This window comes from Zeugodacus cucurbitae, chromosome 5 (assembly GCF_028554725.1).
Source record: "Zeugodacus cucurbitae isolate PBARC_wt_2022May chromosome 5, idZeuCucr1.2, whole genome shotgun sequence".
Classification (NCBI taxonomy): domain Eukaryota; kingdom Metazoa; phylum Arthropoda; class Insecta; order Diptera; family Tephritidae; genus Zeugodacus; species Zeugodacus cucurbitae.
This window is the reverse complement of record NC_071670.1, coordinates 25,983,294-26,009,825: the sequence shown is the minus strand read 5'-3', so window position 1 is coordinate 26,009,825 and position 26,532 is coordinate 25,983,294. Positions and strand designations below refer to the sequence as shown.

At 34.1% G+C, this 26,532-nt stretch overlaps 2 protein-coding genes across 5 annotated transcripts in view; one reads left to right on the top strand and one right to left on the bottom strand.

Annotated features, from left to right (window-relative positions):
• The window catches only part of Zc3h18_1 (zinc finger CCCH domain-containing protein 18), a 33,385-nt gene extending 8,351 nt beyond the window's left edge, over positions 1–25,034 (bottom strand). Inside the window, exons 1-6 of one of the 4 annotated variants that reach the window (XM_011194880.3) lie at positions 5,004–5,289; positions 4,653–4,932; positions 3,161–3,476; positions 2,302–2,669; positions 1,383–2,162; positions 800–1,322 (exon numbers count right to left, since the gene is read on the bottom strand). In XM_011194880.3, the coding sequence (XP_011193182.1) occupies positions 800–1,322; positions 1,383–2,162; positions 2,302–2,669; positions 3,161–3,434 (1,945 nt within the window). In that variant the 5' untranslated portion in view covers positions 3,435–3,476; positions 4,653–4,932; positions 5,004–5,289. Of the gene's footprint in view, positions 1–799; positions 1,323–1,382; positions 2,163–2,301; positions 2,670–3,160; positions 3,477–4,652; positions 4,933–5,003; positions 5,290–24,839 lie in introns of those variants that run through there. The other 3 variants (XM_011194883.3, XM_054232185.1, XM_011194879.3) reach the window with 3 other exon arrangements.
• Positions 17,511–24,642, top strand: LOC105218984 (protein unc-119 homolog). Its single transcript, XM_054232188.1, has 3 exons — positions 17,511–18,194; positions 23,961–24,133; positions 24,390–24,642. The coding sequence occupies exons 1-3, from the start codon at positions 17,794–17,796 to the stop codon at positions 24,506–24,508; spliced, it is 693 nt and encodes a 230-aa protein (XP_054088163.1). The 5' UTR covers positions 17,511–17,793; the 3' UTR covers positions 24,509–24,642.
• Positions 25,035–26,532: the final 1,498 nt, after the last annotated feature.

Genomic DNA, 26,532 nt, shown 5'->3' with positions numbered 1-26,532 from the left:
ACTGGAATTTCTTTGGACTCTATAGATTAGTTTTTCTGCAATCGTGCAATCGTACATGTTTTAAATTCATTAAGTCAAATAAAGAGATGAGCGTCTCGATATATCTCATTTTATCAAACAATTTTTCCGTTTTCGCAATGTAAAAATCAAATGTCAATAAAAAAATTCGAAAACAACAGATAAAAATGAAACAGTATTGGTAAATATCTGCTACTAAATAAAAGATTTTGAACAATTTTTTGATGATATTTCGAAAAAACATTATTGTTTTGCTAACGCAGAAGGGTTGTCAAAAAAGAGTGAGAAAGCTGCTTACTTATCAAACCTTTTATAATTGAATCATGTTGAAAGTCAATGGATTTCTCACTCTTTTTGTGTGTTAATGTTTTTCTCGAAATAGTATGTTCAGAAAACTGTCAATACTATTTGATTTTTTTAGATTAACCTAATAAAAAAGTAATATCAGTAGAGTCAATAAAATCAAAAATCTGTTCATTTATTGCCTCTAAGTCAGAAAAAAAATACGTCACCGAGTCAGCTAGTTAAGAATCTTATAAAATGCATAGAACAGCAGAAGAGTTTGCTTAATTAATTGTTTACAATAAATGTAAATACAGAGTACAAAATTATAAATCAACGATAAAAAAATTACAGGGAATTCTTATAATGTAAAACCCAGTTTTAAAGGAATCCAAGAGTGTGTAAACAGTGTAATTGTTCATTTAAAACGGAAGTTTTTATCAAATGGTTTATAAAGAAAACGGCTGAATAACGAATTGATAGACGTTAGTATACTTACTTGGAGAGTGACGTGGTCGTCGAGGCAAACTAGGAGATCGAGCAGAACGTATTCCATGTCTACGTGTAGGCGATGTTTTATGAGAACTGTTATAACGTCGTCTGTGTCCTGCAGGAGAAGATGAACGACTACTTTCGGAACTTGAATCAGATCGTGAACTACTTGAAGATGAATAGGAAGAATTACTACTGTAACTACGACGGTCATGACGGCGTTTACTGCTATGATCTCGAGATTCTCCACGAACACCTGGTGATCTCATCCAAGGGTCACGCCATTCATCCCCACGACCGACGGGCTCAACTCGCTGTACAATTACTTCCCGAGTAGGACGCACCCGTCGTTCATCTTCATATTGTGGCATGCGATGAGGAGGCAACTCACGATATCTTGTTGAACGGCCATATGAGTCCACATCGTCATATGCTGCTGTTATTGGAGGTCCACGTGCAAAACGCTCAGTGGGACTGTACATACCGAGTGGTTCTTGATATAAATTATGACGACCATATGGTGTAGCGATCTGTGCGATTAAAATTTAGCATCTTTATCTTAACTTTTCAAATTTTCAATTGTTACTTACATCTTGCGGGGAACCTCTTTCTTTCAAATAATATGCGTCTTTTTCTAATTCATCTGGAGATAAAGTTAAATTCATTTTCTTGTCTTCAAAATCCATATCTTGCTCCTTTCGCTTATTTGCTTTGCGCATCATTTCTTTTGCTGTACGCAATCCACGTTCCCAAGCACTTTCAATAACGACAGGAGTATCAGCTGTTGCTGCTCTCGGATCATGGTGTGCACCATAAGCAGATGGAGGATGCTGTATTCCCAAACGTTGATGCAATGCTGGTCGATCTGTTCGAAAATCATGATAGTCAATTGTGTGAGCAGGATAATTTGAGGGTCGAGAAGCGGATGGACCTGTTTGTGTTACGGGAACAGGTCGAACTAAATCAAACATGGTATAATTTCCTTTATCAGTTACACCAGGATGAAGAAAGCGACAGCTCATTCCCCATGTACATTGACCACGTGTATAAAAACGACACACCGGTTTGGGTTCAGTCTCTTCGGGACGTTTCTCATCTTCATCCGACACCTCCCCTTCTTCTAGTTCTTCTCCATCTTCTGCTTCTCCATCAGATTTAGAAGTCTTTTCTTTGTCATTGGTTGGTTTACTTTTCGCTTCATCTATAATCTTTTCGTCATCTTTACTTATGTCTTGACATTCACCTTCTTCAGCTTCAAAGTCCAAGGCATCTTCATCATTAGGTTTGACCAATTCTTCTATTGGATCAGTTTGCCTCTCGTTATCAGCCAAATTTGTTGTCCCATCAAATGCTTTTGACGTTTCTGTAGTCTTAAATATATAGGAATTTAATAAAAATGATCAGTTTTCAAATATAATTGAGGCAATCCTAAAGTTTTTACGTAAAAATTTAGGAATTGTATAACTTTCACAACTAGTTCATAAATACAAGATCAATATTTATAGGTACCTTTCCATGAGTCTTAATTAAATCTAGTTTTTGTCGCAAATCAGTTATAACTGCATTCTGGCTATTTTCGGCTTCCAAAGAGTAGAGAAGTTCCGAATTGGTTTCTTTGCGATCTTGATCTAAATTAATTGATGCTGAAGAAACGTTTGTGGCATCATCCTCTACAGATGGCTTACTGCTGTTTAAAACAGATTCACGTTTTTCACTCTCCATATCGCTTACATCACTCAATTCCTCGTGGCTTATATTTGGCACACTATTGCGGAAAATAGAATTGGGACTGTTGCTGCGACTACTGCTTGATGATACACTTGAATGTCTCGAACTTCTTAGAGATTTCGGTTGCTGAGGTGAACCAGAATTGCTCCCTTATTTGCAAAAAAATCAAATTTATGTAATGAACATTGAATAAACAATTTATTTTACCTACAATTTTAATTTCATTTCAGATTATATGCATATATTTGTCAACAACTTACAATAAAAAAAACTAAAATTTTAAATTACGAGATAATCCCAAAAACCAATCAAATTTAAAAACAATTATTCGAATAACAACAGAGAGCACATAGAGAAATAGCAGAGTAAAAATGCATATCACTCAGAGTCGCATTGGCATATTCAAATTTTACTTGCAAAACAGTAATAACAAGAACTTTACAAGAACGGCTCAATAATTGAGCTTGTCTAGATTTTAAATAGATTTAAGATTTTATAACTTATTGTTAAGCTTTATAAAAGCAGATCAAATAAATAAAGAAATATTGATAGAAAAAAAAACTAATGATAACATGAATTGTGAACTCCCTAATAGTGTTCATGTAGCTAATTTTTTTGTAAATTAAATTTTGTAACTTACTTCTGTTCGACACATTTTCTAGTGGTGATTTAATTTCATCATTTTCATTATCGCTAGACGAAGATGATGAAGAAGAATTAAATTCAGATTTCGATGAAGTATGATTGGAGCCACGAGAATTTGTTCTTGATAATTCTCGTTCTTCCGCAATTGTCTCCACATTGGGTGCATTTGTAATTTCATTTATTGGTTCTGGTGAAGATCGTGAATTTTCCGATGATGATGATGATGAATTTGATACCGAAGACCCGGCATTTGAATCATCCGAATCCATATTTTATTACCCCTTTATTTGCGCCACACGAAAACTTTAACGCTGCGAATGGAGATATTTCAACATATAATATATATTACTTAACATGAAATATAAGTTTTTAATTTTTTCAACATTCTTTGTTTAAAAACACATAAACTTTTATATTTAATATAATGACTACGTATGTATATTTGTACATATTAATAATAAACGTCATACGTTATCCATTGAATCTGGATTTTATATATGACTTAAGACTAGTAACTCGGCATTAAAAAAATTAAAATGTACTAAACATAACGATTTTAAATGTCAATTATTGCCCACATTTGACCAATGCGGTCAAATACTTTAAACAATAAATCTCCAAATTTTCTTGGTTTAAATTTTACTTAAAAATAAAATAAATTTGGCCTTAAAAAATATAGTAAATTGTTCGAATTTATTAAGTATTAGTAAGTATCTATGTAGAAAATCCTCGATGAACAATTCGTTTCGCATTACATGGAGAGCAAGTGTGATTTAATTAGCAGTATGAACATCAACATTGTGTACAAATTTTAAATAATTCTATTCACGACTTTTGTCATATATGTATGTATGGAAAAAAAAATTGTATACAAAAAAAAATTGTAAATAGACTTCTTTGGAATACATAACATACCCAAGTATGTATATGTATGTACATAAATAATATAACTATACAACGTAGATTGTAGATTAGAAAAATGTGTACCTACAGAACTAGGTATTATTTTCACTTTCATTTTTCATTATGCCTACCAAAAAAAGTTTGATTATAGGGAAATTGGTACGACTGGTTCTATTATTTTAGAACAACGATATTAAATTAGTTCATGGCATACTTTCGGCATTTCTTCTATTTATCACACCATTATTTGGAAATTTTTTTGTTTTTTTTTCTAGCAAATAATAATATTGGTTCTTTTTTCTTTAGACAATGTATTTATAACATTTTCAACGTAACATAGCAACTTCTCTTCATTTGACCATCCACATCACTGTTAATAAAAAATCGCTAGCATTTAAAATAAACTTCATTTAACAGAGCAAACGTAAATGCCGAAAATTGTATATGTATATAATATTATCTCTTTGCAAAAGTAACCATATATTATGTAGCACTGGAATTGTTTCCATTATTTTTATTTTTTGTTAAGAGTGAATTTGCATATATGCAGCAAAATACCCTTCGAGTCTATGTTCAATTCTTACCTTCAATAGCATATAAAACAATGTCTTCTTTATGCCACATATTGAATATCTCCCTTTTATTTGTCATAACCTTCATTAAAAAACCGACGCGATAAACCGATCAACAATTTTTACACTGCACTTTTACTAACCACAAATGTACGCTTGCACGACTTGACTGTTCTCGACTTTTCACTTACGCACAATTATATACCGAAAATTTTACTTGGGAAGAATTTAAGACAATACTTTAGTTCATTTATTTTTAAATATTCAACTTGGGCGTACGTAAAACGTATCTCTGGAAATCGCACATATATAACACTAAAACTTTATTTAAAAAATCGGTGAAAACCGTCGATGAATCCTTACCTGGAGCGTTTAAATATTAGAACAAGTTTTCAGACGAATTAGATGGAATAACTTTTGATGATAATTGTGAACCTGAGATATTTGACCAGAAAACTCGTTCTGCACAAGATTTAGTATACAACTTTTCTATAGATCAAATGGTACACTCAATCAACGCCTCTAATTTTTTCTCAAGCCACTTTAAGATGATTCCATTCCCACAGTTGAATTAAAAACATGGCTTCTCTTAACTATGAGAGTTGCCTACATCAACCGATTTCGTAATCACAACTACCAACCACACAATTCATCGATGACTACACTACACAGAGTTCATATCGGATCTCTAAACTCCCGCTTGAATTCTATCTTGTGCTGAACACATAGAAGACGACAAGCGATGAGCGACATCTGTCAAATATTAAAATATACGCGTTCTTATGGGCACAGACTTTTTGACAACAATACGACTACGCGACAACAGGCTTGTATTTGTCGTTGTCGCCAAATTAGAAATGTTTCTAATTTTGCCGACGACAATGGCCGCTGTAGAGCTGCCACTAACATGTGAAATGTAAAATTATTCAAAGTTATCACAAGTATGACGTTATTTTTCCAGCAGAAACGTAAAATATCTTTGATATATCATTTATAATAATAATCGATTATTTAAAACAAATAAATCGCCAATTTTTACATTTTTTGCGTAAATAATTTCACTTTAAACTAAATATGTAAATTTTATTGAAATGAAAGATGTTAGTACGGCAACAATGAAATTGCTGTTTGATATGCCACTGCCGTCTTCAATGTGTTCAAGACACCGGCTTCAAAGCAACATTTGAAGTCAGCCGTCGCTACGGTTGCCGTGTCTAGGTCTTTGTGTTTAGAGCATTACAGTTCGTTTTCATTTTGAAATTCCTAACATGGTTGCATTTGCGCATAAATGCGAACTAATATTTACAATATATTACAAAATTATAATTTTAAAATATATTTTGTAAATGAATTTTGCAAATACATATGGATATATACGTTATATAATAAAAATATATTTGAAAATGGAGAATAAGGATAAAAGTTAGCTTATGAAATAGATTTTTATGTTTATCAATGAAGGGTACCAGAACTTGAGAAAATGATATGAAGGAGAATGACAGAAAAACCAGAATCAAATTGTTTTCTATATCTATATTAATTATAATTTATTAAATTAAACGTAAGGCATGAACTCTGCTAGAAACGAAGTGACAAACATAATTTATTTCGCAGATTTAAATATTTTCAACCAAAGAAAATAGTGCAACACTATTGGGCATGATTAAGGGGACATTTTAGCGCAGGATTGCACCACAAGTGCTGCCTGTTTGTTTGAATTAATGGATAATGTGTTCTTTTGGCTTATGTATAAAGCTCAATCTACATAGCTCGCGTATGCGAATGCGAAAGCGAAAAAATGCGCTTGACTGTGTATATATCGAGCAACTCCATAAATGCGCTTTAGATTGCGTTGGCAGCTGTGTACAAGGTGATACACATACACATTTTTTCTTTGCGATTCTGAAAACGACCTAAATAGTATGGACGTCTATTTTAAATTTTTATTGATTTTTATAAGCAATGTACATAGAAAACCTGGAATTAAGAAACGGAAGGAAAATTCAAACTACCTACTTTGCTTATTAAAACTTCATCACCCCTAATCATTAAAAATTATTTTAAATATTTGACAAATATATTAATAAATATTATATTTCACAAAAATACTTATATTGTAGCGAAGAAAACGGGCTTAAATAATTAAAACACACAAGATTGTAAGTAACATAATGTTGGTTGCTATTCTTAAGAATATGAAGGTTCCTGTGTTAGCGCATGAAAGTTGAAAATTTTCAACTTCTGTGCGTCTTCGAATCCGAGTTCGAAATTCGGAGCGTTGGTTGCGAAAACATGCGAAAGCTATGTAGCCCATCTCATAAGAACATGTGTATTCAACTCAACTGTCAAACGTTCGCATTCGCATTCGCGAGCTATGTAGTTTCTGCTTAACGCTTAGCCAATCGATGACAGCTATAGATAAGAGAGAGACGGACAAACATGCAATGAACCGCTCAAAACTTGCCGACATTTATTTCAAAAGCAAACTTGAAGGTAAGTGTGTTGTAATTATTTGTTATATGTTTTATATTTCTATTAAATTACTTTCAACAGAGCTATATTGTTTGTATGTATGTATGTATGCTCTGCTAAACAAACAATAGCTGTATTAGATTGGTCACTGCTCCACTCACTATCTATGCTCATTTGTCAAAAATTTTACATATTGAACGATACGAGAACAAATTAGAATCGACAATCAAAATCGATAATTTGCAAGATTTATCCTCTCATCGATATTCGTAGTTACCCGAATGTTAGAGTGGCGAAGTATTGCCAACACTCGACTATATAAGGGCTGATGGACTGGCAGTAACACACAGTTCACCAGCCTGAAGGAAGAGGAGGTGCAACAGTTGGCTTGGGCCAGAGAGGAGGTGAAGCCCGGCCGTGCCCATTTCGCAACACGGATCCAGCATTTTCTAATCGGATTGAGGAGTAAATAGCTGAAGAGAGGCAGCGTTCGACGGAGAGCGAACCGAAGGCGCCAGCGAAAAAGTGGAAGTGCAAGGACGTAGCTGAGAAGCAACATGTCAGGCATGCGGACGATAAACCAACGACGTTCAAAGCAGCGGCGGCGGCCAGTGACATTGCAAAACGATGTTTGATCGTGGCACTCATTGACCTTAGTAACCCGCTGGGGCAGATGTCACAGGAGCGGTGGAAAACAGAGGAAATGAAGCTTTAGAAGCCCAATCATCCTCGCGAAGTATAGATGCTGAGCCAAGCGCACCCATGCCCACATTTAATGGAGCTGGGTGGCTTGGCGGAGTTAAAATCCTAAAGTGTATAGAAGGCCAGTCGCTTACATGGGTAAAGGAAGCTATAAGAACGCTTTCTAGACTATGGGAAAATGATAGATTGGAGGTGGTGGACCGCAATAATATTCCATCGATGCCCAAGGTGAAGGTAATTATACCTCGCGTAGTGGACCCGGAATATGCTTTTCGGGCTGCTACAAAGGCAGAATCCGGACGTACCGACTATTAACTGGAGGGTGTTGAGCGTGGCAATATCGACGAATGAAGATGGAGGCCAAAGCTATATCCTCCAGATCAATAAGGGGGCGGACGGCATTCTGTACGCAAGGCTCGGGCAGATGGCGTGGGTCGTTGGAATGTGTTCCTTCGCCTCAAGAAGCGCCACCCCGCAGACGGTATCGAGAACACGCTCGAGAAAGGTGAAGTGGAGAAGCATCTCAGTTTAAAATATGTATTCCCATATTGATTTTAACCTCTCCACTGACGACTTGACTGTTGTGACAGTAAAGGATGTCAAGGATGCGCCTATACTCCTTGCATCCTATTACTTGCCACATGATGACGAGGCACTCACGGCGGAGGTCCATAAGCTGGTAGCTGCATCCCGAAGAGGGAAGCAGGCGCTAGTAGTGGAAGCCGATGCCAACGCCCATCACACGACTGGGGCAGCACCGACATCAATCAAAGAGGTGAGTCCCTACTCAACTTAATTTTACAAAGTAGACTAGTGATAGGTAACCGAGGAGAGGAGCCTACATAAATAATACCCACCTCAAGAAGCGTCTTAGACATAACACTCTATACCGATAGACGTGCAACGGTAGAGAATTGAAGAGTGCTAAGTACACTGTCATTCTCTGACTACAGGTACATCTATTTCTCTATAACATCTGAACCGAATATTAAGGAAGACGTTAGGAGAAATCCCAGAAATACAAACTGGGATCTCTATGTTCAAATACTAGAGCACAAAATATTAAGACTTTGCGTGTTCAATTCACATGAAGAAGTAGAGACAGGCGTGAATCTATTCACAAATGCTCTTAATAAAGCATTTCATTCCGCGTGTCCTACTCTACGACTAAAGCGCAAAACGAAGCCCCCTGGCGGAACAAGGAGCTCGGATTGCACAGACGCATGGTAGGTGAAACGTTAAACTGGGCCAAACAAGCAGAATGTGAGGACTGTTGGAATGAGTAAAAGGATATTTTAAGTGACTACAAAAAGTTGGTGCGCAGGACCAAACGTCAGCCCTGGAAAAACTTTTGTAGCCCTGCCTCGCAAAGGTGACGGGGAGTGGACCGAAAACTGTAAGGATTCATTAGAAGACTTGTTCAGGGTGCATCTCCCGGGCTGCAAGAACGCGGCTAGTCCCACTTACGAAGGGAAAAGGGCTGTAAGCGTACCCGAAAATATCATAACGGAACGGAGGATAGAATGGGCAATCCAGTCCTTGGCCGCATTTAAATCACCCGGTACTGATGGAATCATTCCGGCCATATTGCAAAAAGCTCAATGGTTAGTTGTACCGTGGCTAAAAACGTTTTTCGGGGGGTGCTTGAGGTTCAGCTATGTGCCGCATTTATGAAGAGAGGCTGGGGTTGTGTTCATACCAAAGGCAGGTAAAAAAAACCTAACCTACTCGAAAGATTTTAGACCCAAAAGCTTAACTTCCTTCCTCCTGAAAACGCTGGAGAAAATATTGGATGCGCATATCAGAGATGCAGCGCAACATGCTTACACAAAATGAAGAGCCGAGAGATAACACTCCATGCACTGGTATTCAGGATTGAAAAAGCTTTGGAATATAAGGAATATGCTCTCGGAGCATTCCTGGACATCTCCGGAGCTTTTAACAACGGAAGCCATTCAACGGTGGGTCAAAAGCCTCTTGACTTCCAGAAGGATAATAGCGGAATAGAACGATGCCGGAATGACCAAGGAGATCCGTACTCCACATGGTGGTGGGCTATCTCCACTCCTATGAATATTAGTGGTGAATAAATTATTAAAGAAGTTGGACGGTAAAGCCCCTAAGATATTAGCATATGCAGGGCGAACTCATGCAGGTTTGGGGTTGAATGCGGAGAAAACTGACTTGTTTGTTTTTACGAAGAAGTACAAAATTCACTACAGAGACACCCCTTGCTAAATGGAACAGAAGTGCCTGGCGTAAGGGCATAGCACCTGTACGCAGCAATTTAAACGTATTTAAGGACGGCTCGAAAATTGAGGACGGAGTAGGCGCGGGGATATACTGTCCAGAGTTATAACCATTCGAACTACCGGATCACTACAGTATAAGCGGTGGTGTTTTCAAAAGCTGTTGACCTATCCTTAAGCGCTCCAACAGGATACTCTAAAGTCAATATATACGTAGACAGTCAGGCGGCAATCAAGACAATATCCTCGTTCAGCATATCGGCCAAAAGTAAGGTAAGTAAGGTAAGGTAGGACAGCAGTGGATGATGTCGCCAGAAATAGACGACTTCAATTCTACTGGATGCAAGGCCACAAGGAAAATGAGGGTAACGAGTTAATGGACGAGATTGTCAAAAGAGGCATAAAACTGTCATCTGAAAGCATTACCAACGTAGATAAACCTATGCACTGTCTATATGATGATCTAGACAGAAACCGCAAAAGTTATGTGTAAGGCGGTAGATAAGAAGTACACGAGATTTCTATTGACGCTCAATAGAAGCAAATGTAGGAATATGGTCAGCATACTCACAGCAGAGAACTTACAACATAGAGAAGGTGCAGGTTCGACTGGGAATGAAATTCAAGTCTGAAAGAAGTGTACTAGGGAATTTACCACGCTACTGGGGAACTCACCTCATGAAAAGTTAACAGCGATTTCAGTTTTAGCAGAAGGAAATCTGTAAAACGAGAAATCGCTGGCACATGAAATAATCATGTGATGTTTTTCAATTTTAATTAAATTTTTATTTCTTTTTATTTTTAATCTTTTTATACTACTTTCTAAATTAATATAATTTCTAATTAAAATCTTATTTTTACAAAATTATTAATAAAATGAATGAAAAATTATGTTTATGATGAGCGTCGAACCTGTTGCCCTTTCTCAACTAGGGAATTGATGGCTGGGCAAAATAGGAAAATATGTTTGAATAAACTATGAGAGAATTTATCAATTGATGGTAGACAATTCTGAAAGTTATGTTTTATTAAATTTATATATTATTCAATAATATTTTTATTTCATTTAATTTTCTATCTTTTTTTTCATTTAATTTTTATTAGATATTTTTTATTTATTTTAAGTTAATTTTTATTTATATCTGATTAAAAAGTTTGTCTTATTCTTAATTATTTAAATAAACTATATAATAATCTATAATATCATTATGAACTCGAACAATCATCATTGATTTGCCGTCGGCAAATTTCATAACAATGTGTATGTTCAAATATTTTTGCTACCATACGCGTGCAGAAATATATATGTATGTATGTACATACATACGTATAAATGTGAACATACAAATCTACATTCCTCACATTTGTCACTTCGACACATCTTCAAAAAAAAAACTCGCCTACAACAAAAAATTACAACAGCATTTTCATTCATAAACGCATGCGTATCAACATCTCCGCGCATGCCTTGCCTAAAAGCGGTTTGTCTGGAGGTTGCAAAAAACCACAAATTCAAACAATTTCTGATATTTCCTTCAGAAGAGAAAACTGCCAGTGGCAGTTGATTTCCAACAGCTCTCGTGGTGCGGTTGGTACACACACACCCACTTTTTAGACGGTGCTCGGGTTCGAATCCTGGCCGAAGTCTTATTTTTCGCATATTTTATATTTCTGCCACAATTGTTTGCAAATGTGAAAATTGATTCTTTTGTGATTTTTGTCAAGCTGCTTGCACTGATGCCACTTTTCGCTTTGACTTCAGCATCAACATCGAAATATGATTTCTAATTTTTGTCATCGTCGCGAGGAAACAGTTTGTCGACACCGACGTGTGCAGCGGGGAAAAGAGTTGACATATTGTTGTTTCTGCTTCTTGATGTTCATAGTTTTTTGTAATGAGTTACTCATGTATGTAAGATTGTATATGCGTTGGTTTTGTTTTTGACGGTCATTCACATTTACATATTCTAATTGGTGCGTTTGTTGTTGCGCATATGAAGGAATGTTGTTGTTTTTCGTATGACGATTGGCAATTCGTAATATTCTACATACATATGTACGTACACTTGTAAGTTTGTAGGTCATTCGCGAATATTTGGGCGTTGGTGATTGCTCATATAAAGGAATTCCCTTTTTACGCTTACATACAAATTAATTTATGAATGAATGTAGTAGATACATGTGTACTTATGTAGAAATACCGTGTACGTGGGAGTTTTTTTTATGCGATCGCGCATATGACAGATAATATATACGTGTGTATATGCATATAACATACAAATGCCTATAATTTATACCTATTAGTTTATATTATGCCTATAAGTTTGTTTAATATGTAGCAATTTTTTTTAAATTTTAACACATTTCATTTATAAAACTGAAATATTGAAAAATATTTTTTTATTTTCCTACAAATTCTATTAAATATTTTTCACATTTCATTTATAAAGGAAACCGAAATATTGAAATAAATTTTTATTTATTTTCCTACAAATTCTTTTAAATATTATTTAAGAGCAGAAAAAATCCTATTAATCAGTTAAAGTTATTTATAAAAAGTCAAAATAGTTTATCATATCAAAGCATGGGCATATCACATCAAAATGCCAATCGTCACATATGTTCATCAAAGAACTTACAAGTAAGTTCTCTGCATCTCGCTGGTATAAACAGCTACAGTCGAAACTTTAAACGCGTTTTCCGAAACGACATTTCTCAAAATTGCTGACATTATAACTCAACGATACATTGACCGATCGACTTCAAATTTAAACTGAGTATTCTTGAATATGTTTACTATACAATGACCTATCTTTTTGATTGGTTGAAAATTGTCAATTTTGTATTTAAAAAAAAATACCATTTTTTTACCTATAAAACCAATTTTTTTCAAAACTACGCCATTTTGTCAATTTTTGATATTTTTCAAAACTCGTTTGTCATTGTGTAGGAAATATATTTGGCTTTAATATCCTTTTTGTTTCAACAACTTATTCGGCCGAAATCATGTCAGCAGTTGGGGAACTTTTTTTTAGCACCTCCGAAGATTGCAATAACTCCGTTATTTTTCAATATTTTTGTAAAAAAAAAATTTGAAATGTAGCTGAAAATATACCTTATTATGTGCAAAAAACTTCGAAGCAATCGATCGAGTACTTTCGTCAAAAAGAAATTACGAAAATCGCCTAATTTTTCATAGGTTACAGGAGCTATACTACAACGCTAGTGATTCTATACTAGAGATTCACTAACGATTTTGAAACTAGTCATTTCACCAATGACTTAATACAGAGTCGCACCACTCGATTACTCTCGTAGGACATTGCAATGTAAAAATCGTTAGTCAAAGAACATTGCATGTAATCGGGCTGGGACCGGTGCTAATGATTCGGAATTAGTTATATCGTTAGCTCTTTTCCGATGGTATCGAACTACAGGGAACCAGACCTAACTATTGTATACGTGAGTATAGTAGTCGTCGACCAAATCATACTCTAGACTTATAAAGAATACTATTAATTACACGCAACTAAATTGTCAGTAGTCAATTGTCATGCCATCAAACACGTCTAAAAAGAAGAGACGCACATTCGTTGAGCTTGTCTAGTTTTAAATAGATTTAAGATTTTATAAGTTATTGTCAGGCTTCAAAGAGCAGATTTAATATATAAAAAATATTGAAAACAAGTAAGGCTAAGTTCGGCCGCGACCGAACATTTTATACTCTCGCAATTTATTGAGCGGAATTTGCCGAGTCTAGAAAGGCAAGAGATTTTTAAGCGTTCAGTTCTCAAACTGCTCGACTACAGAAAGAAACATTTCAACAGCTGAGATTTAAAAATTTATAAAAACAAAAAGTTAAAAATTTCTGAATATTACTTATTAAGAGAAGACAAAATAGTTTGTTTGATGCTAAATATTGAGTCAGATGGATCAAATGTGCTGGAATGAGAATTAAAATCCTGACATATTCGGCGGAATGGTTCGTTTAACTCAAAATTTGTTCTAGAAGATTTTAGAAGTAATGGTCTAAACTGCCTAGTTGAACGCAATGGGATATTAAACTTAATATAAGACAATAGGAATGAACTACAAACTAAACCATTCAGAAGTTTTACTAGGAATATTATACCTAGCATTTCTCTGCGACTAGTGAGTGTGGGAAGATTTATAAGTTTTAAACGACTAGTATACGGGGGAAGATTCAAACTTGAAACCCAATGTAAGTGGCCTAAAGCAAAAAGTAAAAATTGTTTTTGAACGGACTCAAGCTTATCAGAATGGGATTGATAGCTAGGATTCCATACCACAGAACCATACTCCAATATAGGCCTTACCAATGTTGTAAAAAGAATTTTAGTAATATACGGATCACTAAATTCTTTAGACCAACGTTTAACAAAGCTAAGAGCACCTTTAGCTTTTAAAACAATTGAATTTAGATGAGAATTAAAATTTAGTTTAGGGTCCATAGTAACTCCTAAATCAACAAAGCTAAAAACTTACTCTAAACTGAAGTTATTTATTACATAGGGAGAAAGATCAACAGTTCTACGGGAAAAGCACATCGTTTTACATTTTTTTAAGATTCAGTGGCTTATCATTTTTGTGACACCAAGTAACTAAATTATTTAAATCCGATTGCAACTCAGTCCTTTCGTTATGAGAAGTATATGATTTAAAAAGTTTTACATCATCCGCATATAATAAAATTTCCCCCCTATAGTTCTCAACAGATGATCTAACTCCACTTTTATGCAAAGGTAATATAAACAAGTAAGGAAGGGCTAAGTTCGGGTGTAACCGAACATTTTATACTCTCGCAATTTATTTATTTAACTTTATTTATATTATATAATACACAATTTTGCCCACATATTCGTCATATATATTGTATAAAGTCCATTGAAAGTTCGAAACCATAATATTAGGTTAGAAGCACCGAGGTCCTCGTGTTCGATATATGGGGCCTTAAAAACCTATGGTCCGATTTCGGCGATTTTTAGAATGGGGCTGTCACACTATTAACATAGTATTTGTGCAAAGTTCTGCACCGATATCTTCCCTAGTACTTACTTTATATATTGTAAAGTAAACGATTCAGATTGTCTTCAAAGTTCTGGTATATAGGAAGTAGGCGTGGTTGTGAAGCGATTTGGCCTATTTTCACAACATATCATTGGGATGTAAGGAAACTATTACAAACCAAGTTTCATTGAAATCGTCGAGTAGTTCCTGAGATATGGTTTTTGACCCATAAGTGGGCGACGCCACGCCCATTTTCCATTTTGTAAAAAAATCTCAGTGCAGCTTCCATCTGCCATTTCTTATGTGAAATTTAGTGTTTCTGGCGTTTTTTGTTAGTGAGTTGACCCACTTTTAGTAATTTTCAACCTAACTTTTGTATGGGAGGTGGGCGTGGTTATGATCCGATTTCTTTAATTTTTGGACTGTATTAGGAAATGGCTAAAAAAAAACGACTGCAGAGAGTTTGGTTTATATAGCTCTATTGGTTTGCGAGATATGTACAAAAACCTTAGTAGGGGGCGGGGCCACGCTCACTTCCCCAAAAAAACTACATCCAAATATGCCCCTTCATAGTACGAGCATTCATACCAAATTTTATTTCCATAGCTTTATTTATGGCTAAGTTATGGCACTTTATGTGTTTTCGGTTTTCGCCATTTTGTGGGCGTGGCAGTGGTCCGATTTTGCTCATTTTCGAAAGCAACCTTCCTATGGTGCCAAGAAATAAGTGTGCCAAGTTTCATCAAGATATCTTAATTTTAACTCAAGTTATCGCTTGCACAGACGGACGGACGGACGGACGGACAGACAGACATTCGGATTTGAACTCCACTCTTCACCCTGATCACTTTGGTATATATAACCCTATATCTAACTCGTTTAGTTTTGGGAGTTACAAACAACCGTTATGTGAACAAAACTATAATACTCTCTTTAGCAACTTTTGTTGAGAGAGTATAAAAAGTTTTTCCACATTGACGGAAAAATACCTTGTTTAAGAGATAGGTTAAAAAGCTTAGTTAAGGGCAGATAGATATATTTTGCACAATTTTTAAGAAAGCTTGAGGGAATCATATCAGGGCCATATTTATTTTTTATTTTAACGTAACTAAATAATTTAAGACATCTGTTTCAGAAATAATTGAAATATCTCAATTTTGACTCAAGTTATCGCTTGCACGGACAGACGGACGGACAGACATACTGATTTCAACTCCACTTGTCATGCTGATCATTTATATATATATAACCCCATATATAACTTTTTTATTTCTGTATGACACAAATAACCGTTATGTGAACAAAACTATAATACTCTGTGCAACATGTTGCGAGAGTATAAAAATAAAAAAATAAAAAGCAATTTAATATTATTGCACTAACTTTGAGGAAACTATAAAAAATCAAAATAGCAAGAACATACTTATACAAGTTGTGTTTACATATAACAAGATTATCTCCATTTATGAGCTTAACTCGATAATCTGTAATTAAGAAACGAGATTTACCATACACATTTCCTCTCTTGTAATTCTGAGATTAAACATAAAGGAATTTTCAAGGGGAAGAGGTGTAATACAACAACAAATACATCATATTTCACAGTTAATATTATTGAACGAGATTCATACATATGTAAACGTACTTTTATGTTCCTTGAACCTTCTGAAAGCCACTATGACAATTTTGAGTTTTATAGATTAATTGTTTTCAATAGCTGCCATCGATTGGTCACTTCTCTGCTCGCTATCTTTGGGCGCTGCTCGCCTTTTACATATGAAAGCAACAACAAAGACATCTAGTTGAATTCGTGCTGGAGAGTATGCGAATACCTCATTAAAATTGCAATCGTCGCTTGCTGAGTGCTACCAAGTTTTGTTTTACTCATTTTAGAACCATTTTACTATTCTGAACGCCTCAAAGGACTATTACTGTCAAAATAATAAAAAATGTTATACACAAATTTGAAATTGAAAAGGGCAGGCGAAGATAAATCGTCAGTATTTTTGTATTGAATTTATTGAATAAAAAACTTTAATAAAAATTAAATTTGTTGTAGAAAACGTTAGACATAGACGGTGGTTGAAGAGTTCTGTGCGACCAAGTATATACAATTCGATTTTAGTGCTGCCAGTTTGTGTGGAAATTAGGAATGTTTGTTCGATTGGCTTGTCTATAGCAGTTATCCAATCGATGACAGCTAATATTTATTTCCACTCTTCAGCTTTGAAAGTGTACGAAAGGTGAATATATTTCTATCGGCGGTTAACCAGAACTAACTAACTGACGACTAAGGAGGGATGAAACATTTCTGCTTCATAAGAATAAAATGTAATAATCCAAACGTACTAATTGTATTTCAAAATGCCTTCTCGGTTATCGATAATAAAAAGGAAGTCAAATGGGTACATATGTACATTTATTTATGCGCATGGGCATACACAAGTATCAATAAGTGCCATGTAAATTAAAACCAATATCAATTGTTACTGTTATCTGAAGTTTGGGTCATGAATAGTATTAAAAAATCAACATTTATTATTTAATTGGTCAAAATTAGCTGCATAATTTCAACTTGACCAGTCCTAAAAATATTTAAAGGCTAAATTATAACAAAAGTTATAAATACAAATAAAAAAAATAAAAAGATTTATTAATTAAAAGATTTCAGATTAACGGAAGTACCGTTATTGAATAGTAAAATGAGTGTCGTTGGTAAACAACTTAACACCATATCAACTAATAGTGAAATAAATGCGAAAGATATACGGGAAACAAGCGGTAAAACATCTATGCTAGGAAAGTGTATATCCCCTAGCGATGTGCTGAATTTAAATGAAATCACAGAGAACTATTTATGTTCAATACATGACAACATCTACGATATTGATTTTACACGCTTTAAAATACGTGACCTGGATTCAGGTGCAATATTATTTGAAATAGCTAAGCCAAGTGGTCAGTTTTCTCCCAGTTTGGAAGACAAATTGATTGAAGCGGCTGGGGGAATGTCCATTGAGGATTCAGTGGATGCTAATGCTGGCCGATATGTGCGATACCAGTTTACTCCTGCTTTTCTCGGATTAAAAAATGTTGGTGCAACGTAAGTACATAAACACACATACATACAGAAGTGCAAATGTAAGTAAAGAATTTTAAAGCTAGAAATACGAGAAAGGCTCAAAACGTTCAATGAAATTAAATATACAGTGGAACTTCTCTAACTCAATTCACCATAATCCACAAAAAAACTTCGAATTAGAGAGACTTCGAGTTATAGAAATTTTCAATAAATCATAAATTTTTCCAAAAGTTGTAATATATAGATTTATACACAGTTTTAATTATTTACTTCGCATAACGTTTTATTTAAATACGTTAAAACATGTATTCTGTAATTTTGTTTGTTGGGCTCTTTATGAAATCTATTAGAGTAATATCATATGTTTTATTCTCCTCCATACGATATAGGGAACTGTTTTAAAATTGTGCCTCGATAGACTCTTTTAAAATTATGCCCTGTTCGAAGAACTCGATTTATGGAAGGAGATTTGTATGAAATTTTACTTATATTGTCAATTCAAGCGTTCGAGTAATGGTGAACTTCGTGTTAAGGTAGTTTGAGTTATTGAAAGAAATTTGTATGAAATTTGATTTCTAAACGCTATTGCGAATTAGAAGCCAATCATTCGGGGATTCTCATGGTCTTGCAAGATTGCACAATTGCAATACAGTGATCCCCGCTTACGTGCCACCCCGTTTAAGCGCCTTTCCCGCTAATGTGGGCATATTTTTCGGCATCGTTGTTTTTTCTCTAACATTATATATACAATTCCCCGATTAAGATCCTCCACTAAAATGGCTGTAATATTTAATACCATATCAACAAATAAATAAATTGTTTGCAATTTTCCTATTTTAAATGCCTTTTAATATTTTTCGCTGAGTATTGTCAAAAGGAAAACATATACATACATATTTTTGTAAAGTTTTTTTTTCATATTTTAAGTATTTTTGTTATTAATAAGAAATTAATGTGATTTTCATTCTAAAAGAAAAAAATAGTATATCGAAGCATTAGAGAAAAAGCTTGGTAACTACCTCGAGGCACTTAAGCGGAACTAATTTAAGTGCCTTTCCCGGTTTAGTGCCTCAAAAGTGTTACATCTTTAGCAGTGGCACTTAAGCGTGGATTAATGTAAATAGCAGCAAACAAAATAAAAAATATCACCAAGTTGCAAGTATTTTGCTGCGACTCATTGCATAAAAGTAAAGATGGATTTTGGTGTAGCATATTTTATTTTGCGTGTGTTTTGTTGTTGTGTCTTTACACGGATTGGAAAACTTTGCAATCTGTGCCCCATGCAAGGGTTTTATAGGAACAAGAGAGTCCCCCAATTATATTTAGTATAGTAAGTCGATTTCGATCATTTTACATGAGAGTTGCCAAATCTTACAAGTATTGTAATAGGACGATTGCCACGGTGACCAAAAGGCGTTAAACTAATTGCTATAAAGTATAACTAAGCCTTAATTAAACCAATAAAAGTTCGAAAAAGCAAAAAACAACATAGCTGAAGCGCAAAATATCTTAAATCTTGCAGCGAGGCAGAAGTAGTTGTAGTAAAATTTACAAAGCAAAATTCAATTTAGTGGAGCTACTTTGCCATTTAAATAATAATTTGCTCATATTTTTATGACTCTTATATTATACACATTGAGTTTTTTGTCAAATTTAATAAAAAAACACGATTTTTGTTTTCACTCATATTTAAGTTCATAAATGCAAAAGTTTCAATGAGCAGTTTCGAATAACGGCGAAGCTTCAAGTCTGCTGTCGCGCAGTCGTAGTGTTGTCTAAAAAGCAGTACCGATAAGAACGCGTATATTTTAATATTTGACAGTTGTTGCTCGTCGTCTATGTGTCAACGGCATAAGTGTCACGCAACAGCATCGGCCGGCATAACATCAGCAGGACAAACTGCGCAAGTTCATGATCCACCTATAAGAATAATATCATTTCAAACAAGTAAGGAAAGGCTAAGTTGGGGTGTAACCAAACATTGTGTACTCTCGCAATTTATTGGTACATTTTTATTAAGATAACACTCAATTTGACTCACATATTCGGCATATACATATATAGTATAAAGTCCATTGAAAGTTTGAAACCCCTAATATTAGGTATATGGGAGCTAGGGGAAGTTATGACCCGATTTTAACCATTTCTGGTACAGAGACACACTATTAGAAGAAAACGATTACCTCAGAATTAAATTAAGATATCTGAGAGATTTACCGACATTTTTGGTGAAAAATTACCATATGGCACGGAGTTCTTCATATTCGATATCCGGGGCATTGAAAAGTTATAATCCGATTTCGACAATTTTTTCACAAGTGATGCCACAGATCATATACAGTATTTGTGTAAAGTTTTATTTCACTGGTTCCTTATGTATAAGTATATTATAAAGCGAAGGAATGAGATGGAATTCAAAATTGAGTTATATGGGAAGTTGTCGTTGTTGTGAACCGATTTCAACCATTTTCCACACATGTCATTAGGGTGTCAAGAAAATATTATATACCGAGGGTATGTAAGGGAACCGACTGCAGAAAGTTTGGTTTATATAGCTTTATTGGTTTGTGAGATATATACAAATAACCTATTTGGGGGCGGGACTATGTCCACTTCCCCAAAAAAATTACATCCAAATATGGCCCTTCATAGTGTGATCCTTTGTTCCAAATTTTACTTTTATAACTTTATTTATAGCTTAGTTATGACAGTTTATGTGTTTTTGGTTTTCGCCATTTTGTGGGCGTGGCAATGGTCCGATTTTGCCCATTTTCGAAAACAACCCTCTCACGGTCCCAAGGAACATGTGTACCAAGTTTCATTAGGATATATCCAGTTTTACTAAAGTTATTGGTTGCACAGACGGACGGACAGACATCCGGATTTCAAATCTACTCATCACCCTGATCACTTTGGTATATATGACTCTATATCTAACTCTTTTAGTTTTAGGTGTTACAAACAACCGTTAGGTGAACAAAACTATAATACTCTCTTACCAACTTTGTTGCGAGAGTATAAAAATCATGTAGGAAAAAATAAAATTATCAACCAATTTAATACATGGCATTTTACACAGCCATTCAACGGTCTGTCTTACAATGTCTCCTCTGTTAATCCTTCTTTCCAAGTTTTCTTTGCCTAGTTATAAGTAAAGAAATACTAAAGCAAGTATTACTTGAAAACTGAATAAATTTTCCAAAAAATTTAAATACCACTTTATAGCGGCAGATATGCACATTAAATCTATGCTTTAAAAAAATCAGACTTTATAGTTATTTTATTTATCTACAACAAAAACAAACTACAGTATAATATTGCACGCAGTAACAAAAAAATATAATGCCATTTTTTAAGGACACAACTAAATTTTTAGGTCGATTAGTACTTTGTCAGATGCCTCTTACTATCAATAACTGCTTTCCTTATTTCAGAATGGATTCTATCAATTTATTTGTATAGTTTGGAGCAATTTTATTCCGTTCTGTTTGCAAGGCGTATTTCAAGTCGGCTTTATTTCTAATTTAATATTTTCGCATGTCTCGTTCCCAAACTGACCAGAGATTCTCATTAGCATTCAAATCTGAAGATTGCGCTGGTGTTTGTACTATGTGGACAGTTACAAATAAACCAACTTTGCACAACTCCGAATATGTGCTTCGTATCTTTATCTTCATAGTACCGAAAGTTATCAAAAGTATTTAATTTCGCGGCATTTTGTAGCAAATTTCGTTTCAAAATGTGCAGATACACTCTCTTGAATATATTACAATCGATGAATTCCAAATTCCCGACACCAGAAGACGACATGCATCCCCACACCATTACAAACTCTCCATCATGTTTTACGGTACTACGTAGATTTTGCGGTTGTAGCTCAGCTATTGATTTGGCCATACATATCTATTTCTATCCGAACTATAGAGGTTGAAATTACTCTCATCTGCAAAAATTACGGTATTCCAGAAGCTTGCAGGCTTATATAACTATTCGTTTGCAACCTTCAACATTGCACTTCGAGTTTTAGCATTGAGCATTCTTCTTGTGGTTTTGGAATGACTGTTCTTCCGAAGGATTTTTTCCATTTCGTTGCTTTATGCTGGAGCACTTATTTCCGTACAATCCAATGGGAGTAACTTTCGTTAAATATTTTATTATGAGTCGATTTATTTTATTTGCGTCACGTCAAGAACATAACATTAAATTGTAAGGCGAATAGTTCCTTGACTCACTTTCACCATTTACGCGACGTGGCGTTGACTGTTTCAGTGTTTACAATACTTAGGACAAACTCGCGCATTTCAATACTTTTTTGGCGTTCCATTTTGAAATATACTTTACAAATGACAATACTAAAATGTCAAAACTTGTAAATATTATTGCAAGATAGTTCACATTAAAACAGTATTTACTCTGCATTCGAAAATCGGCGCCAAGCTGTCGCCGCTAACGTTAAACATTTGTGCATCATTTTAGTTGTGACCTTGTATTTCGGTCTACGAACATGTTTTTACTTAACGCTTGTAAAAAATAAACAATTTTTGCGTTTTTTTATTTAAAAGATTAAATTTATGTATATGTACCTAGTCAATAAATTAGTAAAAGTTTCGTCATTTCGTTGCTGCATCCTTTTGGCTGTGAGCCACTGTAGGTTCTAACGTAAAAGAAGCGAATTCAGAAGGCATTAGTATTTTGATCATTACAAATACATCCGCAAATTTCCGCACCTAACTTTAAAGGCCCTGGTCCAATGTTGGCTCCCTTTACTTGCTTTGCTGTGAGAACTGTCAAAACTGAATAGAACTATACTAGAACATATGCACATATGTAACGAGACCAAATGTACTTTTGTTTCAAGCGCTTGAAGGTCAAATAGATCTATGTTGTATTTGCCAGCGCTTTTGGCGCTTTTAACATTTGATATTGTATCTAGGATTGCCAGTTTCAGCGAAATGTACAAATTTTGTAATTTTTTTGTTGCTACATTGGTACACAAAAATTGTTTAAATAAGTGTTTGCCCGTACAAACAGTTAAAATGTAGAATATTTACAATATTTATATATTTTATATATAAATGCAGAAAATTTACAAATCGTTAATAATAATATAAAATTTAATATTAAACTATTAATAATGTTTGATTTGAGTTTTTGGTGCATAAATTGGTCCTGGACTTTTATTACCGTAAGACTCTGATAAAGGCAATATAAAATAAACCTATGGAGGAATCAGGGGTAAAGACAATAAAAACTTTGTGTAAACAAATTGAAGACTCAAAAGAAATGTATAAACAAATATGTGACATAAACACCAATTTCACAAAAAACACAAATCAGGTTAGTCTTATTTAATCTCAAAGATACAAAAATACCTTTAATTTCAAAGTCCATTCATAATAATTTTAATTTGTTAACCTTAACAATTACAGGACCATTTTGAAGTGTGCTTTTACTTCGAAAAAAGCTCAAATGCGCTTTGAAAATGAACACGTGTTCATGCCTTTAATCCTATTTTTAAAAAGTATTGTTAGATTTTCAGCGAAAATCGACCCATGTAAAATATAATTTGCGAATATTTGGTCATTTGAATAGATTTGTATCTCCATTTAACTGACACCAATCGATTATTTGGTGATCATGAGTACATTCCAAGCAATTTTTCTTTTATTAAGCAAATAAAGTGAGAAACAAATGCTCAAATTTCGAAATACACTCGTTATACATGCATAAAATAACGAAATTATTTATCGATTAGATAGAATAACTTTAATTCCTCTTAAATTTCAGCGTTGAATTCACCGTTGGTGGTAAACCTGTTAATAATTTTCGGATGATTGAACGACACTTCTTTCGAGATCGCCTATTAAAAACATTTGATTTTGAATTTGGATACTGCATTCCATACTCAAGAAACTCCTGTGAACATATTTATGAGTTCCCTAATCTACCATCTGAATTAGGTAATGTATCTAATTATTTTAGATTAAATAATAGAGAAGTAAGAAAAGAAGCTATATTTTTTCAAATGTCATTTGCAATAGAAAATATATAATCGCATAATTTTACTATATAGCGCTCCAACGAGTTGAAGAGCGAAAAGGCCGTACTATTAATCGGGGCATTGAATGGGCAAAACCATAAACTTATATTATATATTTTTAATTAATTCCAATTTAACATAAACAATTTAGAAACATAACATATTTTTCCGTATAGTTTCAGAAATGATCGCTTGCCCGTTTGAAACTCGTTCAGATAGTTTTTATTTTGTCGAAAATCGTCTAATCATGCACAACAAAGCCGATTACGCTTATGATGGAGGTTTACTTATATAATTACATTGAACAAATTTGTAATAAATTCTCACCAGAAGCCACAAAAGCCTTATTATTATTATTGTCGTATAATTAACTGTTAATTTATGTATAAGAAACTAAAGCTAATAAACATATTTTAATTCCGGTCTATTTATTATTTATGTAATTTCCACTTTTCTAGACCATTTGTATATAGTTTCACATCCAGGATGATCATCTATTTGATTTGATAACACAGCTCTAATTTATTGAAAGGTAGATATTTACAAAACAAAAGGTGCGATAGGACTGGATTGGTGTTAAATACATTTGGTTAAACGATAATTATTAGTTAAATTGTTCAACTTACCAACATTTTTTTCTTGGGTTTGTCAAATTCCTGGTTATTCTCTGCTATTAATTTGAGAGCTGATAGTTTGGTCTTTTCTTTTACTACGTTCTTTGTACACTTTGACCTTTTTTAATTATTCGATTTTGATGCTTGACACATACTTATCACGGCGATTTTCAAAGTACTCATTGTTCAACGAATAAGCATTCAGCGGATACACTGGCTAACTCAAATTGTGAAGAAGGCTGACAAAAATTAGTCGACAAAAATGGTTTCATCGCACAAGTAACATCGAACAAACGGGACAACTGCTCCTGAACTAGGGGTGTAATACCGCCAATATACCATTTGGATCATAGCACCTACATACTTTGGGCATTTCTCTCAAAGATTGGAAATTAAATTTGCGAGATTTTTAACTTAAAAAAAAACTAAGATTAGCAAATAAAGAAAATGCAATTGTGTGATGAGTAATGCAAATTTAATCGCATATGCTTTCTAAGATGTGGCAACACCATCTTCCTTATACATATGTAGTTGTAAATATTAGCTTAATTATAACAACACATAAATATAAATATACCTAGTAAGTCCTCAAAAAAATAAGTTTACGTGAGAAAATAACTTTTTAGGTAGTTTAAAGCGGATGAACAAGTTTGTAGCATTGCAAATAAAATAATATGCAGTGAAGCAACTGTGCGCACAATTAGAAAAAAAACAAAAGAAAACAAAACATTCCCAATAAAAAAAAAACTCTATTTGTGTTTTTCGTATCACGAACTTCACATGTGAAAAAACTCACATATTCGAAAATTAAACGTAAATGAAAATTTGTTCACATACTCAGCAATATTCGTCAAAAAGGAACAACGCATCGATAAAATGTAAGCATAGTTTATTAACATAAACTAACAACAACTTGAGCAACTTTTTAACATAAACAAAACGCAATTGTCTTATTTGTTGAACACTATAGTTGAAAGTCTTGATATATGAAAAGGCTTCCAAAAAGGAAACAAAGAGAATATTCTTGAATTTTGGAAGAATTTACAAGGTTCCCTCAATAGCATAGGGCCACCATCCAAATCAATCAAACCTCGAGACCCCCCGAGTTACGGGATTCAAACGATTTTGATGAATTAAAAAAAAATTGAATTTTGAACAATCGACACCGGAATCGTAATCTGTGCCCCAAAAACCCCCGAGTTGCGAGTTTCAAGCGAATCCGATGAATTTTAAAACTCGTCCGCCGTATTGATTTTTTGGAGTTATCACAAAACCGTGATCTGATGGGGTTAAATAGTCTTCGGATTCGGATTAAGCCACGCCAAAAACATATTGGACACATAGTAAGACGTACAAGTTATAATAAAAATGTTTTTTTTTGTGGCTGTGTAATTGTTGGCATATGTACATACACATATGTATGTGTAGTTATTTTTTACTTAAATTAGTACCCTCAAATATATATATATATTGCAATCTGTAAACATATAAAATGATAAAATATTTTTGTATTAAAAATACAGTAGTTCGAATAATAATAAGCAATCAATTAAACAGTTGGTTGGTTGTTTGGTTTGGCAAAGAGAGACTGACCGCAAGTGACCGCACTTTTTGACAGTTAGTATCAAGAATGATAGAATACAAGATTACGCCATCGTTTACAGTTAACTTTTTTGGATTTACTTTTCTGTTAAGTGACGCAATA

Bases quoted from the DNA above. Each gene is read 5' to 3' on its own strand.
- LOC105218984 (XM_054232188.1), top strand. From the start codon at position 17,794: ATGAGTGTCGTTGGTAAACAACTTAACACCATATCAACTAATAGTGAA. The intron at 18,195-23,960 runs GTAAGTACATAA...CTTAAATTTCAG, and splicing joins TTAAAAAATGTTGGTGCAAC to CGTTGAATTCACCGTTGGTG. The intron at 24,134-24,389 runs GTAATGTATCTA...TTTTCCGTATAG, and splicing joins TAATCTACCATCTGAATTAG to TTTCAGAAATGATCGCTTGC.